At 40.2% G+C, this 18754-nt stretch overlaps 1 protein-coding gene across 2 annotated transcripts; it reads right to left on the reverse strand.

Annotated features, from left to right (window-relative positions):
• Positions 1–2735: 2735 nt before the first annotated feature.
• Positions 2736–18743, reverse strand: LOC128019919 (splicing factor 3B subunit 1-like). Of its 2 annotated transcripts, XM_052606277.1 has the most exons (25): positions 18587–18743; positions 17676–17848; positions 17480–17581; positions 17212–17326; positions 12799–12878; positions 12505–12693; positions 10802–11039; positions 10496–10708; positions 10253–10374; positions 9952–10149; positions 8109–8210; positions 7847–8026; positions 7666–7752; positions 7273–7543; positions 7019–7164; positions 6742–6888; positions 5474–5599; positions 5165–5386; positions 4897–5079; positions 4689–4800; positions 4326–4446; positions 4102–4233; positions 3737–4009; positions 3414–3630; positions 2736–3301 (listed from the first exon to the last, which is right to left on the reverse strand). In XM_052606277.1, the coding sequence occupies exons 1-25, from the start codon at positions 18612–18614 to the stop codon at positions 3143–3145; spliced, it is 3936 nt and encodes a 1311-aa protein (XP_052462237.1). In that variant the 5' UTR covers positions 18615–18743; the 3' UTR covers positions 2736–3142. The 2 variants fall into 2 exon arrangements, with proteins under 2 accessions (XP_052462237.1, XP_052462238.1); XM_052606278.1 differs by lacking the exons at positions 17212–17326; positions 17480–17581; positions 17676–17848; positions 18587–18743 and adding an exon at positions 13182–15055.
• Positions 18744–18754: the final 11 nt, after the last annotated feature.

Here is an 18754-nt window from a genome sequence, read left to right on the forward strand (position 1 = left end):
CTGCGGATTTATGAATTAACTACTGTTTCAAAGAAGATAAATTAGGATGGGTGACTGCATGCTTCAAGGAGATTAGGATGGAACGTCTTCGCAACCTAATTAATATTCATAGCCTTTAGCGTCACCATAGTAGGATTCGTAGTTTCGTATCCTCCTCTGTATTTGATGCACAGAATTGTCATCTCTTACGAAAAGCCATCATCGCCTCACCTCGCTAGCCTGACGTTCTAATGAATCTTTTCTGTAAATGACTCGGTCACACTGATAACTCCGACGCATACGTGAATCATTTTATGAACCGACCCGTTCGAACAAACTGATTCGCTAAAATAAATTAGTTCTCAACACTAGTCCTCTCTGGTTACTCGCAGAATACATATATCTCGTCTTTTGGAGTATATACAGTATTGTTCAAAATAATAGCAGTACAATGTGACTAACCAGAATAATCAAGGTTTTTCGTATATTTTTTTATTGCTACGTGGCATACAAGTTACCAGTAGGTTCAGTAGATTCTCAGAAAACAAATGAGACCCAGCATTCATGATATGCACGCTCTTAAGGCTGTGCAATTGGGCAATTAGTTGAATTAGTTGAAAGGGATGTGTTCAAAAAAATAGCAGTGTGGGATTCAATCACTGAGGTCATCAATTTTGTGAAGAAACAGGTGTGAATCAGGTGGCCCCTATTTAAGGATGAAGCCAACACTTGTTGAACATGCATTTGAAAGCTGAGGAAAATGGGTCGTTCAAGACATTGTTCAGAAGAACAGCGTACTTTGATTAAAAAGTTGATTAGAGAGGGGAAAACCTATAAAGAGGTGCAAAAAATGATAGGCTGTTCAGCTAAAATGATCTCCAATGCCTTAAAATGGAGAGCAAAACCAGAGAGATGTGGAAGAAAACGGAAGACAACCATCAAAATGGATAGAAGAATAACCAGAATGGCAAAGGCTCAGCCAATGATCACCTCCAGGATGATCAAAGACAGTCTGGAGTTACCTGTAAGTACTGTGACAGTTAGAAGACGTCTGTGTGAAGCTAATCTATTTTCAAGAATCCCCCGCAAAGTCCCTCTGTTAAAAAAAAGGCATGTGCAGAAGAGGTTACAATTTGCCAAAGAACACATCAATTGGCCTAAAGAGAAATGGAGGAACATTTTGTGGACTGATGAGAGTAAAATTGTTCTTTTTGGGTCCAAGGGCCACAGGCAGTTTGTGAGACGACCCCCAAACTCTGAATTCAAGCCACAGTACACAGTGAAGACAGTGAAGCATGGAGGTGCAAGCATCATGATATGGGCATGTTTCTCCTACTATGGTGTTGGGCCTATTTATCGCATACCAGGGATCATGGATCAGTTTGCATATGTTAAAATACTTGAAGAGGTCATGTTGCCCTATGCTGAAGAGGACATGCCCTTGAAATGGTTGTTTCAACAAGACAATGACCCAAAACACACTAGTAAACGGGCAAAGTCTTGGTTCCAAACCAACAAAATGAATGTTATGGAGTGGCCAGCCCAATCTCCAGACCTTAATCCAATTGAGAACTTGTGGGGTGATATCAAAAATGCTGTTTCTGAAGCAAAACCAAGAAATGTGAATGAATTGTGGAATGTTGTTAAAGAATCATGGAGTGGAATAACAGCTGAGAGGTGCCACAAGTTGGTTGACTCCATGCCACACAGATGTCAAGCAGTTTTAAAAAACTGTGGTCATACAACTAAATATTAGTTTAGTGATTCACAGGATTGCTAAATCCCAGAAAAAAAAATGTTTGTACAAAATAGTTTTGAGTTTGTACAGTCAAAGGTAGACACTGCTATTTTTTTGAACACACCCCTTTCAACTAATTGCCCAATTGCACAGCCTTAAGAGCGTGCATATCATGAATGCTGGGTCTTGTTTGTTTTCTGACAATCTACTGAACCTACTGGTAACTTGTTTGCCACGTAGCAATAAAAAATATACTAAAAACCTTGATTATTCTGGTTAGTCACATTGTACTGCTATTATTTTGAACAATACTGTACATTTACAATAAAATGCATTCATTATAATAATGTCGACAGTTATTCTGTTTGTAGCTTACGAAGTTAAAAGAAAGAATATAGAACACGACACTGACAAATGAAATGTTAAAGAGAACATTTTCAGTCAAGATTAGCCCAAGCATTCAGTGCGGTCCACAATAAAGCACCGCGCTGTTTTCAATTTCATGGAAAACAGCAGATGTTATCAGAAAGGGTGAATGTAAAAATGTGTAAAAATTGTGTCTGAAATGTTCTAAAGTATGTCCTCGCATTGCTTTAGTCTGAGAAACTCCAGCACCCTCATGTTCGTACAAAACCACAAATGACAATCTTACATCTGCTGTGTTGTCTGAGCAGAATGTGGGAAATAAGCAAACTAAATCTCATATAATGAATGCATCTAAATCCAGATATACCCTTTCACAAGGAAATTAAACAGACAGAGAGAGATAAAAACCAATGCCTAAGCATTTAACTACAGGTTAAAGCAAGAAATATTCCCTGTGCAAAGGTCTTAGTTCACACTGCAGCACAACTGTTTTTGTTTTTTCAATTAAAATATTAGAACCGACTTTCCACGAACAACTTTGTTTGAAACTTGAGTTTGTTCAGTCTTGAGAGGAAATTACTACAGAAAGTGTAGATGGAATAAAAATCAAGACTTCTTTAATTGTGCTAAACAAATGACAGAGGAGATCACGGTCCTTTAATACACAAAACTTTTATTCAGCCAAACTAAGCAACATTATAATAAGAACAGATGTGTGACTGAGCAAGAGCGAGCTTGACAGACCAAGACACAAGTCTCAAGTTAAAAGACTTACTGAAGATAAATCACATTCCTCAGAAACTCTGCTACGATATTTACGGTCACTGTGTATGGTGCCACTCCATAAAAACAACAAAAAAATCTAATCCAAAGACCTAAAGGTGTCACATTTGACATTCTTTTTTTGGATATTTTTCTGTTCTTTCATAAGAAATGAATTTTAGACCACATAATTTGTGGTACTTCTTGTAATCTACCAGAGAACATAAAAAAGACCTATAAATCATGAATTAGACACAGATACAGGAGAAGAGAGTGCACATGTAAGGGTAATTATATTCACAGGAAGTACTCCAGCTCATAGCGAACGTATGAGTTCTTCTCATCATTGTAGACAAGAGGATAATGTGCGATCAGTGCATCCTGGGAGCCAATATAGATGGAGTTGTAGATCTTCCAGTACACATCACGCACTTTGCGTGCAGGATGGAACAAACCCTATTGAGGTAGAATACACATTTTGCCATTAGATAAGTCAATGATAAAAATCACAAAAAAAAAAAAAGTGTAAAAAAAAGTGTACTGATTCCATGTTTGAATGGAAATGTACCTGCAAGCAATACTGCAGCATGCGGCAGGGTCCAATTGCCACCCGCAGACCCTCGAGGGCCCCCATGACGGCTTGGATAACATGAGGAGACGTTTCGAAGACATTTGGCCAAACATAGTTGAGCAAATGATTGAGAGAATCTTCACAGCCAAAGCCATAAACTCCCAGAGACATATGCTGCACCACAGCACTGGCTGTCTGCCTGTGTACAAGATCCCTGCGATGGAGCACAAATACAGAAAGTCTTAGAAGACTACTGAAAACAATCTGCATGTTTTAAGCGGCAGCTCTCGTGAAAAGCAGTAATTATTTTCCCAGCTTACCGGTCCATCAGAGCATCCTCCAACAAAGGAGTGACAGCGTAGATATAATCTTTGCCCATTTCACCAATGTACTCGAACAGAAAGGACAGAGACTTTAGGACACCGTTCTGAACATTTAGCTCGGGAACACGGTACTCGTTCATCAACGCAGGAAGCACAGTGAAAGGCGAACACGTCTCAGCCACGATAGCGATGGCTACCGTTGTGCACACACGGTTCTGACGCTCCTGCACCTTCAGATTGTTGAGCAACGTTGCCAGCACATCGTGAGGACTAGAGAATTAAGAACGGAACAAGTTCAAAATCAACATTTTTAAACCTCTAATGACAGATTCGGTGTTACTGAGAAGGAATTTGTGTTTTACCCAATGGCCTTGGCAATGTAACCGAAGGTATTGACAGTAGCTCTGCGGATGGCCTTCTTGTGGGCTTTCAACAACTCCAACAATTCAAAACAGATGCGCATCCATTCCCTGGCAGACACATACTCTGCACCCCTGCAAAGGACAAGATGATGTGTTCAGGGAGGCATTATTAAAATATTTCAAATGTTAAGAGCTCACATTCTGCAGGGAACTGTAGGACTGACCTGTCAGCGATTCTGCCCACTAGATCAATGCAGTTCTCTTGCACCTTCTCATGTCTGTTCTTCAAGATGGGAGTCAAACGTGGAAGCAAGTCCTTGATAGGCGGCGTCATCTTGTGCATACCTGCCAAAGCGATATTTACACACTTATTCATACAAAAAAGGAAAGCAGGAGGAAAAACTCAAATTTATGCAATGCACTGAAATTATTTTAAAATTAGAATAGACGATGTTTGCAAAAATAAAATGTACAAAATAAAGATTCTGTAATTGAGTTCGGGTAATTTGTGGTCATGGGGAAATGTTCTGCACAAAGTTTAATACTTAGGGTTAGACCAGTAATGTAGCACTTTGACCAGCACTCACCAATAACATTGACAATAGCTTTAAGGGCTCCAAGAATGCTACCGAGCACTTCGGGGTATTCTTCTCCCAGATACTCATATAAAACTACACCCAGATGGCCCATGAGCTTTTCCTACAAGGAAAATTCCAGAGCAAGATATTAGTATACAGTATCGTTTAACCAATCCAGTAATGTCCAGTCCAGAAATGTACATATGGCAATCCTCACCTCTTGGCATGTCTTCATGACCACCGCTGTACGAGAAATCAGGTCAGCAGCCTGTTGACGGACTTTGGCGGATTTATTGTTCAGACGCCACAGCACTGTACCGCAGATCTGAGGCAAGTACGGTTTAACTCTCTTGCCCAGTGCATTTACCACCGTACCGAAGCCGTTTAGCATCACAGAGTCCTGGAGATAACAGGGGAGATTTATGATGTAAGATCATAACAAAACAGAACAGGATATCTTAGATGCAGCAAAGTCTGTAACTCACCTCAGTGGTCTGTTCCTGGAAGGCGTACAGGATACCGTCAATAAGCTGCTCCTCCAGTTTGTGATCAATGTCAGCTGCACCAAGGTTGCCCATGATTTTCTCAATGGTCTCCATGACCATTTTTCTGTACTGTTCAGCTTCATCCTTCAGGTCATCCACGATACGGGAAATAATCTCAGCTGCCCCCACCTTATTAGCCAGCTCCACTGTAGTGTCCACTAACTGTTAAACAAGTAAAAAGACAATCGAGGTTAAATGCGTGTTGTTAATGGTTAACGTTATTTCGAATTACGTGATGATCTCACAAACCTGTCTGTAGTTGCGCCTATCCAATGCCATTCGGTGCTGCCAGAAATGTTTAAAGAAGGGGGGCAAAATCTCTGTTTTAATGTAATTCGCTTCCACACCATCTGTGCCACAGCACTGCTTCACCACCTGAAATGTGCAAGAAAAAACGTTTAGCCCAAAATGTTTTAGAAAGATTAAACCAGTGGTTCCCAACCTTTTTCAACTCGCGGCCCACACAACCAAACACATATGTTTGCGCGGCCCACTTCAAAAAAATTAACTGACCCCGCTATTGTTGGGTTAATAACTTAGTACTCCGAAGCTAGATTTTAAACTGTATTTATTGAATAAACTAGGGCTGTGCGATATGGACAAAAAAAAAAAAAAAAACTATCGCGATTTTTTTTTATCAATTTTGCAATTGTGACACACATCGATATGCTTTTACAGTCATAAATGCATTCAGGATTAATTTGAAACATATTTCCAAAAGAAAACCAATCAGAGCTTTATCAAAAAGTCATCTCTAGAACAGACATAAGTCAAAATTATCACTATAGTGAAGATGTAAAAAAATGTATAGACTTTTTTTTCTTTTTTGCCATGCATTGTTCATAGAGCTCATTAATTGTAGCGGTGCCTCAGGTGTTTGCAGTGTATGCGGTCAGCAGTGAGAGCGCATAAATATAACGCGAAAGCACATTAAAATAATCTCTCTGTTCGCAGAACAGAATCTCTCTGTTCGCAGCAGATTTCCTTTGCTCTGTCACAAAACCAGTCGTGCTTGCTCAGATACACGCTGCTTTGCGAGGAGAGAGTGTGCACACTTAAAACGTGTCTCCTCTCACTTAAACTGCATCCTGTTCACTAACAAATTCACTCTATGCTCATGTGTTAGACATGAATTATCGCACGTTTTTATTTCTAGCCTTTTACCGCAGTGAGAATGCTCTGATCCGTCAACATTGGCTCAGAAAAAAGGCGCATCACAGACAGTGTGTGAACCTGGAGTTAGGCATATGCCCAGTCTCTGTTCTCGCGCTAGGCGCAATGCATTCTGATGGGATCGGATACGGGAGGTCAGGGCCGCGGAAAATTGTGGTATAAATCGATTTAGAAATCGCGCACGCTCAAATCGTGATTTTAGGACGTTTTCTTTTAATCGCACACCCTAGAATGGACTGGAAATGAACAGAAAATAATTGGCGGCCCACCTGTGGGCCGCGGACCACAGGTTGAAAACCACTGGATTAAACTTTTCATGCTTCTGAATAGCTTTCCAAACCCACCTTGAGGACAATCTTCTTCATCTCCTCGTCGGGAGACTGGAACTCTCGAATGAGGATAAGCATCACTTCTCTGGTGTAATAGTTGGCATATTCAGCATCCATAAGAGGAATCAAATATCCAATGGCTTTCAAAAAGGCAGCAAGACCCTAAGACGACACAGAAAATACTGTTAAAAGCGTAGTTACTAAGAATCTTTGGGTTGCAGCCCAAAATGTAAATTTGAAAGCAAATATTACAAATGAGGTCAAATTTTTTGTTGAACAAACACATGCTCACCTTGCCTCTGTGTTGCCTGATACCTTTCCAAAGAGGTTTCAGCACAGAATCAAAAGACTCAATACCGTATGGTGTAGCAGCTTCAGCCAGGGCAGCGATAGCCAGAGCGCTGATGGTTCGCACTTTCTGCTGCTCATCCACGAGACCTGAGAAAAAAAAATGAACAGCTCGAGACTGGCCCATACAGAAGACAATATAAAAGACTTTTGGTACACCCACATTTAGAAAGATTAAGACCAAAACACCATACTAACCATGCTCTATAATCTCCACCAAGCTGCGGAGATGGGGCAGGATAGCACAGCCCATGAGAATAGCGATCTGCTGTACGATCTTGATACCCGTGTGACGAGCCTGCCAGGATTTCTTGCTCTTGCAAACAGCCTTGAGGAAAGGCAGGAGAGATGGAATGCCCAGAGCAGACGCCACGACGGCGAAAGCACGAGCGGTCGTGTTTCTCACATACTCGTCCATGTTGTCAATGTCAGGCCTCATAGTGGAGATCATAGTGGCCAGACCAGCAGCCTGTGAAAGAAGAAATGCAGATTCAATTAAAGGCCTTTACAATTTCTAAATTAATTCGACTACTGTTGGGATGCTGTTATCAACCAAAGATGATATTAACCATTTACGGTCAACCATCTTACCTTTGCCAAGTTGGAGATGATCTCTCTACCCTCTACTCTAGCATAGTAATCTTCATCAATCAGCAAGGGCTCAATCACCACAAGAATCTTCAAGAACAAACAGACAGGAATGTTAGAAAAGACACATGAAAGGTAATATATTTCTCCACCCAACTATTAAAATGAATGCTTATGAACTTACCTTGTGTACATATGGTCGAACCAAGTCATCAAGTTTGTACAGGATACGATCAATGACTTTGACCAAGAGATGACGCTCCTGGTCCTCCAGTGTTGGAGACATCAGCAATGGCAGGATCTGGTTAAAAAGGGGTCCTGCACCAAACTCTCGGGCTTTATCAGTGATTTGACGAAGAGCAGCCTGAAAGGAGAGAGCTAGTTAGAGATCCTTGTTTTATGATTATGCGTGTTACAGTCCATCAAGTGTGAGAGAGGATAATTACCTTTCTCATGGGAGGCGTTCCATTCTTGATCTTCAGGAGCAGCTTCATGATCTTGCGTTCCTTCTGTTCTTCTGGACTGAGGGTGGACTCGTCAACTTCAACCTGAAGCAGAGATCGGATGATCGGTCAAAAATATATATTTTTTGTAATGATTTATATAATAATGATGTTATGATTTTTTTATTGACTACGTTTTGATAATGCTACTAATGCTGTTATTACTAATAATATTTACATTTACATTTATGCATTTAACAGATGCTTTTATCCAAAGCGACTTACAGTGCTATCAATTTTTTACCTATCATGTGATCTCGTGGAATCGAACCCCCAACCCTACACTTGATAGCACAATGCTCTACCAATTGAGCTACAGGAACACTGGTTTAGTAGTGCTTGTAAAGCATCACTATAATTATCTTGCATACTTTTTTCTTTCCATACAAATTTCCTGCAGCATGTCACAGGTCCATGAATGAGGTATCAAATCATTGGGCTTAATGAAAACACTATTATGACTTTGATAAGTGATTATGCGTATGATCTTTGCACTACACTCATAGGCTCATTTCACTAATAAGCAGTCAATAAATGGTGATATTCCAACTTCCTATCCATGCCTTAGCAACCAGTTACAGCACCCTAGGAACCACCCTAAAGACTTCGTTACACTGAAAAATAATAAGATGGATATCTCTGAACCTTAAAATTGTAGATACATGGGGATGGGCTCTTTGGACTCAAACTGGCAAGTTTTCTTTAAATATCACCCTGGTAATCTAGCCATTTAGAGCCCCCTAGTAACCATATAATATTATTGATCCAGTGATATCTCTATACCAGAACAACAGAGACATGAGGGTGGACTCAAATTTGAGTCAGACTGGCTAGTAGTCACCATGGAAGCGGTCTAAACACGTCATTGCAACTATTGAGAACACATCTAACACCCTTATGTTATAAAGCTATATCAGAACACCACAGTGACATCTGGGTTGTCACTTTTGACTCTGACTGTCAGTAGGCTTTAGCTATCATTTTGGTAACGGACTAGCCATGCTCAAGCAACCATTTAAAACATCCTAACAACTGTACAGTAAACCAAATATGTAGGGCTGCATAATCAATTTCTAATGCCACAATTATGTAATCGCTCAAAGCTACAATAATTGTCCACTTAAGTAATTCTACACCTTTAAGATGTTTTTTTCTTTCGAAAGGTTATCTTAAAAGTTTTTCCATTACTGTATTTTTAGTTTTAGGATAACATTACCATAGATATATTTTTTTTTTAAAGAAGAAACCAATCCAATGTATAGATGACATTTGAGGCTTAATACTATAGAAAAGTTCAGTTAGTGTGCTTTCAGCTTGTTTATTTTGACCTAAAAGTAAGGAATGTGGATAGAGATTGGTAGCCAATTAATTGGAGCATACCTAGTAATTAATAACTGCAATTACAATTTCAAGGGAATAATCGACAATTATGATTTGTCATAATTGTGCAGCCCTAACCACAGCATGCACCACTCACATTTTCTTCAGAATAATTATAAAAAAAAAGAAAAAGTGTTTTGCATTTTTTTTTAGTACTATTACTAATTACTTTTAATATGAATATTAATAACTTATTTAAAATTTTATAATAATATTTTTTAAAGATTTACATTTATTTTTACATTTAATAAATAAATACAAAAATGTATGCATTTAGCAGACGCTTTTATCCAAAGCGACTTACAGTGCATTCAGGTTAACATGTTTTACCGAACATTTTTAAAAAGAATCCCAAAATTCCCAGGTTTTCCACAACCCTAGGATTCCTGGTGTACAATGAACTCACCAGAAGTTTATCAAAGTACTGGATGTCATCTGGCTTGAGGAAGGGCAGGTTTCCAGAGGGCTGATCGTTGACTTGTTTCATAGATCTGTCCTCTGTTTGCATGTGGAAGCCAGTCATGCCTCCGATGGGCGTGGGGGTTGCAGCTAACTTACGGGCTGGGGTGCGAATGGGCACATAGCCTGCTGGTGGAGGCAGTACCTAGGTAAATTGGTAGATGAAAACCAGTTAACAACAACAAAATATAAAATTAATTTTCAGACAGAAAAAAAGGTATTCTGTAGATATCAATATGGTTACATACTTTGTATCCTTCTGGAAACATGGCATCAAGTTCATCATCAGTCAATGGGCGATTCCTCTCATCAATCTCTCGTTCCCAACGCCAGGCCTGCAGCTGTTCTGGGGTCATGCTCATCAGGTGACCTGTAAACATTAAAAATTTTACAGCAACTTCCACAAAATGACCATCCCCAACCAAAAAAACCTACAACATCAAGACTGCATTTATATACAACAAAAACAACCAACAGTATCGGTCCAGTACCTGGGGTGGGTGTGGCCATATTCATAGCAGGTGTGCCAAGAGGGGTTTTTCCAGGGGTGAGCAGAGGAGTTGAAGAGCCCATCTGACTGACTGGTGTTTCATCCCATCTTGACTTCCTTTTGCTTGCACCTGGGGTGGGCGTCTCACCCACTGACTCATCTCCTCTATCTGTACGTGGAGTCTCGGCCCAGCCACTGCCATGGCCAGGTGTCTCTAAAACACACAAAATAAAATGGTTTTAAATCACTAGGCTTTAAATAACTACTGTTAGAAAATGCACAACAAGCTGAACAGAAAATAAAAGACCTCTCTCTGTCTTTGGTGTCTCATCCCAGCGGTTCTTGCGCACACTGGAAGTGGCCCCTCCATGGCCGGGAGTAGCATGTCCAGGGGTGTCTCGACCCGGTGTGGCAGCTCCAGCTGGGGTGTGGCTTGGTGTGGGCTCCCACATACGGGTGCTTGGAGTGGCTCCCGGGGTCTCGCTACCTTTGGCACGGCCAGGTGTCTCATCCCAGCGACTGTTGGAAGGTGTGTGTCCTGGAGTCTGGGTAAAGAGAAGAACAGGATTATCAATATCATATATAATGAGCAATTGGGTTGTGCCGATAGACGATAGCATCGTGTATCGACGCAAGCAGATATCTCTGTCGATAGTCAAGACGATATTAGGCTCATTCTATTAATTTATTTTTTTATTAGGCAGCCTATTGTAATTCGGCTATCAAACTGCCCAGCTATTTCACTTCAGCACAGCATTTCACACACGCAAACAAACACACACACACAGCGCGCATGCAAAAGAGGATTAGAGCCCTTCCCTGAAGAAGTTGTAACAGTTTGACTCTGATAACTTGTTAAATCCATGACAACAATTTGCTTTTCTCATACATGAGATTAACACTTTCTTGGCGTTACAAATAAAGTAAAGACAATAACAAGGTGGCAGAGCAAACTCATCCCTGGTGTTTCTCACGTAGTCCTTCTCTTAAAGACTGATCACTTATAAGGCACACTGGTCATGATGTAGAAGGACTACGTGGGAACCACTATGGATGATAAGTTCGCTCTGCTGTCTTGTTATTATTTTCATGCACTCCGCAATGTAATGTGATGCGTGCAAAAAACAGTTTTGGCCGTTACAAAGTCTACATCTACAAACAGGCGTACATCGTCTGCAGATATGAGGCATTTCATTGCACTTTAACAAGTAATCTGAACGGCCTATGGCTATATATGTGCAATATTTTAAACGAGCCCTCACTAATTGAGTTTAATGCCACAGTTATGTTAGAACGCATCTCATTCTTGTTTCTGTGGTGGTGCGTAGAGCTCATCCGGAGCGCTGTATGACTGATGCATCAGTTCATCAATTCAACTTTACTCCAAATATATGAACTCCCCTGTTTTGAAGACTTTATATTTAACGTGTTCGTTTATGTCCAATATAAGTGTTAAACTGTTGGACTTTAAATTAAATCTACTATCGATTTTCACCGTTGACATTTAGACTGCTAACTTCTGTGTGCAGACGTGGCAGATTTGTCACAGGACACGTGATAAGACAGTTGCGTCCGACTATATATGAACTAGCTGTTTTAAACACAGTATTTTTAAATTTAACGTTAGTTTATTAGTATGTTTGAAAGAATATACATTTTTTTTATTATCTGTGATTAGATAGGCTCTCTCTCGTGCACCTGCGTGGTTTTAAACACCAAGTAGTTGTGCTATGACAAGAACAAAGAGTCTCTCTCTTGCTCCACTCATGCACGATAATATTGTGTATCGTTGATCTCACGGGCTGACGATATGATGATCTGAAAAATGGCCATATCGCCCAACACTAATGAGAAATATATATTATATATATATATATATATATATATATATATATATATATATATATATATATATATATATATGGCATTTTATTTCATTTAGATGAAGAAATAATACATTAAAATAATTGTTAGGTGCAACCCTGGTGCGGTTAAAGAAAACGGACTCACATCAGAACCTCCATCTGCCTGGTCCCAACTGGACACTTTTTTGGGTGTGGTGTTGCTGGGGGTGTGGTCAGCTGTCTGGTCCCAGCGTCGTTTGCGTTTGGCCGCAGCAGCCTGAGATGCAGCAGAGCCATTCACTGCTTTCAGCTCTCCAGATTTTGCTTTCTCTAGCATCTGCAGCCTGATTTCTCTCTGAAGAAAACACATTGAATGTTTTAGTCAAACAGAAACATCTCTCAATCTACCTTTTTTTTTTTTATTAACATTTCAGTTTCACTAAAAGTCTATGTTAACTACCTCTTCTTTGGACAGATGTTGCTCCTTCATAACATCCATGTATGTCCTGACCTGCATCTTGGGGTCCGGTGTTTTGCCCCCTATGCGAAAGAGCACCAACATGATGCGAGACGGTCAATCCAAGTAAGTCTCAAAACCAGCGTTTTCACACACAAAGCACTACAGTCAACTGTCCCTGAATAGATGGCCTTAAATGTTTAAATTAATATCCTCTCATAACACAAAACAACCCTAGATAATAAAAGCTAAGCACTCTTAGTATACAGTCATACATTAAGAACAGGCAGGTACAAAGAGGTTTCAGTTGCTTTTAAGAGGAGATAAGCAGAGGATATAGCCATCACTGATGCAGGGTCCTGGGCTGTGCTCTCCAGAATACGTACACTTTCAGTGCCAAGGGTCCCTCTGCAGTCAGACTTCAACCGGCAGAAAAGAAGCCTAGAAAATTTCTCTTTACCATTAGTAACACTTTGGAAAAGGGTTTGAACTCACACACACAATAGCATACCACCTGTTCTGCTCTTGTAAATCATTTAAAAACAAATAGGGGAAAAACCACTATGCAAAATTGTAAAATGTATTGTACTATACGTGTTGCAGCCAGAGACACTGAACACTGATGGGGAATTCTAATATAATATTTCAATTTAAATCAGAAACAAGTTAAGAACTTAAAATGCACAGACGTGCATACTTGTACATCTGGTTTAATTAAAAAAATATATCTACGATGAATTGGCATGAAAAGTTCAAATGAGAAAGGAGGACATGAAGTTGAGAAGAGACAATTTGTCCTTGATGAGGCTTTGAAACCATATATAACTTCATAAAAGCAAGAAAAATATTTAATGACACCATTTTGTATTCCCCTGAAAGACCCTCTGGCCACACACCAGAGCAAAACTACTAACTACGGTCTTGATTTATCTGATAAACACGCTGCTTTTTGTTGACCATAACCTACACAGGACGAGTTGCTGCACCCTTAAGAGAGTGCAGACAGGACTGGCATAGCAGTACTGCTGTAGGAGAGAAATTAAGGACAGTTAGTATGGGCCTGTGGAATCTTGGTACACAGATTCTTCAATAGATATATATCTCTATTTTATGACAATAAAATAGAAATATATTTACACAACAGTTTTGTAAAGCTTCCTCTGTCTGGGACTACATGCAAGATGTTTTGCCTGATCCAGAATCAATTGCCTCCCATAATCTGACCCCGACTGATGCAGTTTGAGTGCGTGCAGCCTGTTGTAACATGTTCTGAAGTTCCTAAATTCCTTGCTAATTTGTATTGGTATGAGCACCCACAGGCCAAAGGTTTAAATATACTAATATGGCTGGAAAACATTTTATTGGATGTTCAATTTGGCCTCACTAGGATTTGTACAAACTACAATCGGCAAGCACAGTAAATTGTCAAGTTTGTCCACAGGCGCCTCAAGATTATTTAGTGTTTTTGGAAACATTACTGACTTTGACACATCATGGGTGTCTAGCCAACATGCCACTGGGCATATACAGAGTATATTATGAAACAAGAGAAAAGTGAAAAGAAAACTGACAGCAACTGCCCAATGAAGTACACTGCAGTGTCTGGCATTATTTAACTTAAAACTGTATGTGTTTGAGCTGTCTGACTATTGTATTTTGCCTGTTTCACACCAGAGAAAAAAAAAAAAAAAACTTAACCCTTCGAACAACACACCTACCTGCAACCTATGTCCTGATGGGACAAATTAAACCACCCAATCAACTGTCTCCCAAAACTTTTGCTGCCTGACTCATTTAAAGGGTTAGTTCAGCCAAAAAGGAAAATTATGTCATTTATGACTCCCCCTTATATCGTTCCAAAGCCGTAAGAACTCCATTCATCTTCGGAACACAGTTTAAGATATTTTTGATTTAGTCCGAGAGCTCTCAGTCCCTCCATTAAAACTGTGTGTACGGTATATTGTCCATGTCCAGAAAGGTAATAAAAACATCTTCAAAGTAGTCCATGTAACATCAAAAAATTCTAACGGACCCTATGAAGCATCAGAAACCCATTTTGGTCCAAAAATAGCAAAAACTACAACTTTATTCAGCATTGTCTTCACTTCCGTATCTGTTGTGAGAGAGTTCAAAACACTGCAGTGTAGTAATATCCAGTTCGCGAACAAATCACTCAATCTAACTGCATGTTCTTGAACCAGTTCACCGAATCGAACTGAATCGTTTGAAATGGTTCGCTTCTCCAGTAAGCATTAACCACAAATGACATAAGCTGTTAACTTTTTAATGCGGCTGACACTCCCTCTGAGTTCAAACAAACCAATGTCCCGGAGTAATTAATGTACTCAAACAGTACACTGACTGAACTGCTGTGAAGAGAGAACTGAAGATGAACACCGAGCCGAGCCAGATAATGAACAAAAGACTGACTTGTTCTCGAGTCAAGAACCGTTTCTGTCGGATGCGTCCGATTTCGAGAACCGAGGAGCAGATGATACTGCGCATGTGTGATTCAGCATGACGCAAACCGACACACAGAGCACCTGAACCGAACTGGTTCTTTTGGTGATTGATTCTGAACTGAATCTGTGCTAATGTTATGAGCGTGTGTAAAGCGAAAGCTTGATTAAGGGCAATCATTACCAATGACGTCATTACGTAGATCGTAAAAGAACCGGTGAACCGTTTTCTTCAACCGGTTTATTGAATCGAACTGTCCGGAAGAACCGGTTCGTGGAAAAGAACCGAACTTCCCATCACTACTGGTGATCCGACAACCGATTCAACCAGTTCTTGACTCGAGAATGATCGAGTCACTCATTCGTTCGTTATCTGGCTCGGCTCGGTGTTCATCTTCAGTTCTCTCTTCACAGCAGTTCAGTCAGTATACTGTTTGGGTACATGAATTACTCCAGGATTATGGTTTGTTTTAACTCAGAGGGAGTGTCAGCCACATTAAAAAAAGTTAACAGCTTATGTCATTTGTGGATTAATGCTTATTGGAGATGCGAACCGTTTCAAACTTTCATTCAGTTCGATTCGGTGAACTGGTTCAAGAAGGAAAAACAGCAGATCTGTGACATCAGGTGGAACTTTTGGAAAAGCAGCGATAGAGTGTTTCCTTGGTTACCGCTATAAACAAAGTAGCACTGTGCTTATGGACTTTAAATGCATTATACAGAGGCAGTTCCCCACAGAGATGCATTTGTAGAAACCCCCAATTTATTATTTAGGATTTTCTTCTGCAGTTCGTGAGCAAGTCCAGAACAGAAAACGGTTGAAAAATAAACAAATGGCCAGTCGACCAGTATAATCTGTTCTACACTGCATCAATTAAATAAGCCCCTTTCACACTGCCATTCCGGCAAATACAGGGGTAAAGTGTTCCTGTAATTGTTCCCTGGTCGCTAGATTTGGCACTTTCACACTGCCAGTGATGACCCGGTATATGTGCGTGCTTTCACACACAACCCTTGAAGATCCCGTAACGACACGTGACATCAGCGCGTGACGTGTAATGTACGAGTCGACAAAGCTTGGCACGTTATACTTTAACTGAAGCAAGCAAACGATCTCTGCGTCAGCGCGGAAAGTGAGGAACTAACTGATCTCTGCTTCATTACAGTTTGCACATATGTTTTCGTCGCGAATGTTGATCTTCCTTCAAAACAGCCGGTAAAAAAGTCGCGCGATAACGCGCGTCATCACTTCGATACCGAATTAGATCTGGCTTTTGTTCACACAGCGCTCGTTCCGGATCGATTACCGCAATGTTACTATGTCCCCGACCCGGGTTCGATTCGGTAATCAATTCCGGGACGTGGTTGCTTTCACACAGAAGGCGACCAGGCAATGTTACGGGAATATTGCGGGTCCGACGTGCAGTGTGAAAGGGGCTATACAGATTCACAATTGTTAATGCTAACAAAGTTACTCGCCGATATTCTGACATCATTTTGTATGAATTTGTCTGTTCCAGCACAAGATGCGGCTCTCTGTGCATGCTGTACACACAAAACAGTTTGCGAGTACTGAATGGAGTTGTCTTTTGCAGCTTGCTTGAATGCTTTAAAATCACTTAGAATTTTTAATTAGAAAGGCTTAAAAACACCTCCAAATGATCACAAATCATTTGATGCAAATGAAACACCTTTCATGGCGACACAGCAGTGGCCCGACAAATTCGTCAACTGTCCCAAGCTTTTTTCATGATGGCCCTGGGCCATGGGGCAGTCTTTATTGTCGAGCCCTGGTCTAACAGGTCAGTTGAATCCAGGGAGCAAGTTGTTGGGTGGTGTTCAAAGGGTTAAGCAACAAACAAAATTGGTCTGGACCAGAACTGGTCATTGGCAGAGTAAATGCTGATCGGCATGGACAGATAAAATAAACAGAGGAGAATGGTGGTGTAAAATTTACCATCAGCAAATGGATCGTGCCGCTCTGGGGAGATGATCATCTTTTGTCTGCGTTTCTTGTACTCGTCCTCACGGTCTGAAATCTTCTGTGGTCTGTGTTCAGCAAAGGGATCATACTACAGAATGGGCAAAAAAAAAAAAAAAAATTATTGAATGATCACAGTTCTCTTTTAGATTCTTCTACAAATGCATTTGGGAAACCAAGAAATTAAGCTTGATTAATCAAAAAAAAGTTATAGGAACTCAAAGAAATAACATCTGTTAATTACCTGCTCATCTGACTGAGGAATGGAATTGAGTATTGCCACCGGTGCATGATATCCTGGTTTCTTCGGTCCAAGCAGACTTGTGGATGAATCTTCATCATCATCCTGAAATAAACATATTTGGATTCAGAAACTCTACACAGTACTTACACATGCTGACATAGGCTGATCTAACACTATTTAAAGTGTTATCACTTACATCTTCCTGCTCGTTGGCAGCAATTGAAGTCACATATCCAGCAAAGCGGCTGTCACTGCCTCCGTAGATCTCCTGGTCATAATATCCAGTGGAATCAAGCCCGACCCCCTGCTCAGCTCCCTCCACCAGGGCGGCTTTCATCCCCTGGATTTCCAGGATCTGAGCCTCAATGTCTAAGAAATAAAAAAAATACAACCAGAGATCAGAATCCCAAAATACCTATAAACAGTTGAGCAATAATTCATCTATGCCTCATATTACATATACTTACAGCAGTTAAACTCAATCAAGCATTGATATAAAATTCACCTTGATGTACTAATACAATAAAGTAATATACTAATCTTGTATAAATAATAATAATTAACATTTTGTTAGAGGAGCAAGAAACAGGACAATTATCCGCACAAGTAAATGTTTACATAAGCACGGTAAATAAACAGACAATGAATACTAATCATAATTCTAAACAGATATCACTCCATTGGATTTTTTTTAAATAAAGATAAACAACCTTATAAAGGTACATTTTGGTCTGTGTTTGCCTGCATGTTAGCAACGCCATTTTGGTTTTAATATATGTTTAATATGTTTAACCAGCGTATCTTAACATTAACTTCCAATCGTCTAAAGCGCATTTCTGCACATAAATATTACAAATAACTCATATCAAATCACAATACAAATTACTGGATGGTGTATTTGTTGATATTTCTCATGTGCGCCACGGTTAGGTTTGATTCAAAGAACAGACGCCATATTCTATTCACAGCCTCAAACTGACCTAATTCTACATTTTCTCGCTAATTCCTCTTCCTAGTACTAGAAAAGAACAGATACCCCAAATCCAATGTGGACATGTATGACAAAATCTGATATATTCTTCAATAAACTTTGAAATATGAATTTACCGTCATGTGTTTTGGCGATCTGCGCCATTTTCCTGCTGTTGTGTGAGCCTCAGTACCGGAAGGCCTTTGACTGCACATCCGACTCCAATGCGCTCACGAGCAGGCGCGTTCCCTGCGGCACCACCAATGCGCATGCGCAGAGCACAAAAAACTAGTCAAAACAGCTGG

Source organism: Carassius gibelio, chromosome A9 (assembly GCF_023724105.1).
Source record: "Carassius gibelio isolate Cgi1373 ecotype wild population from Czech Republic chromosome A9, carGib1.2-hapl.c, whole genome shotgun sequence".
Lineage (NCBI taxonomy): Eukaryota > Metazoa > Chordata > Actinopteri > Cypriniformes > Cyprinidae > Carassius > Carassius gibelio.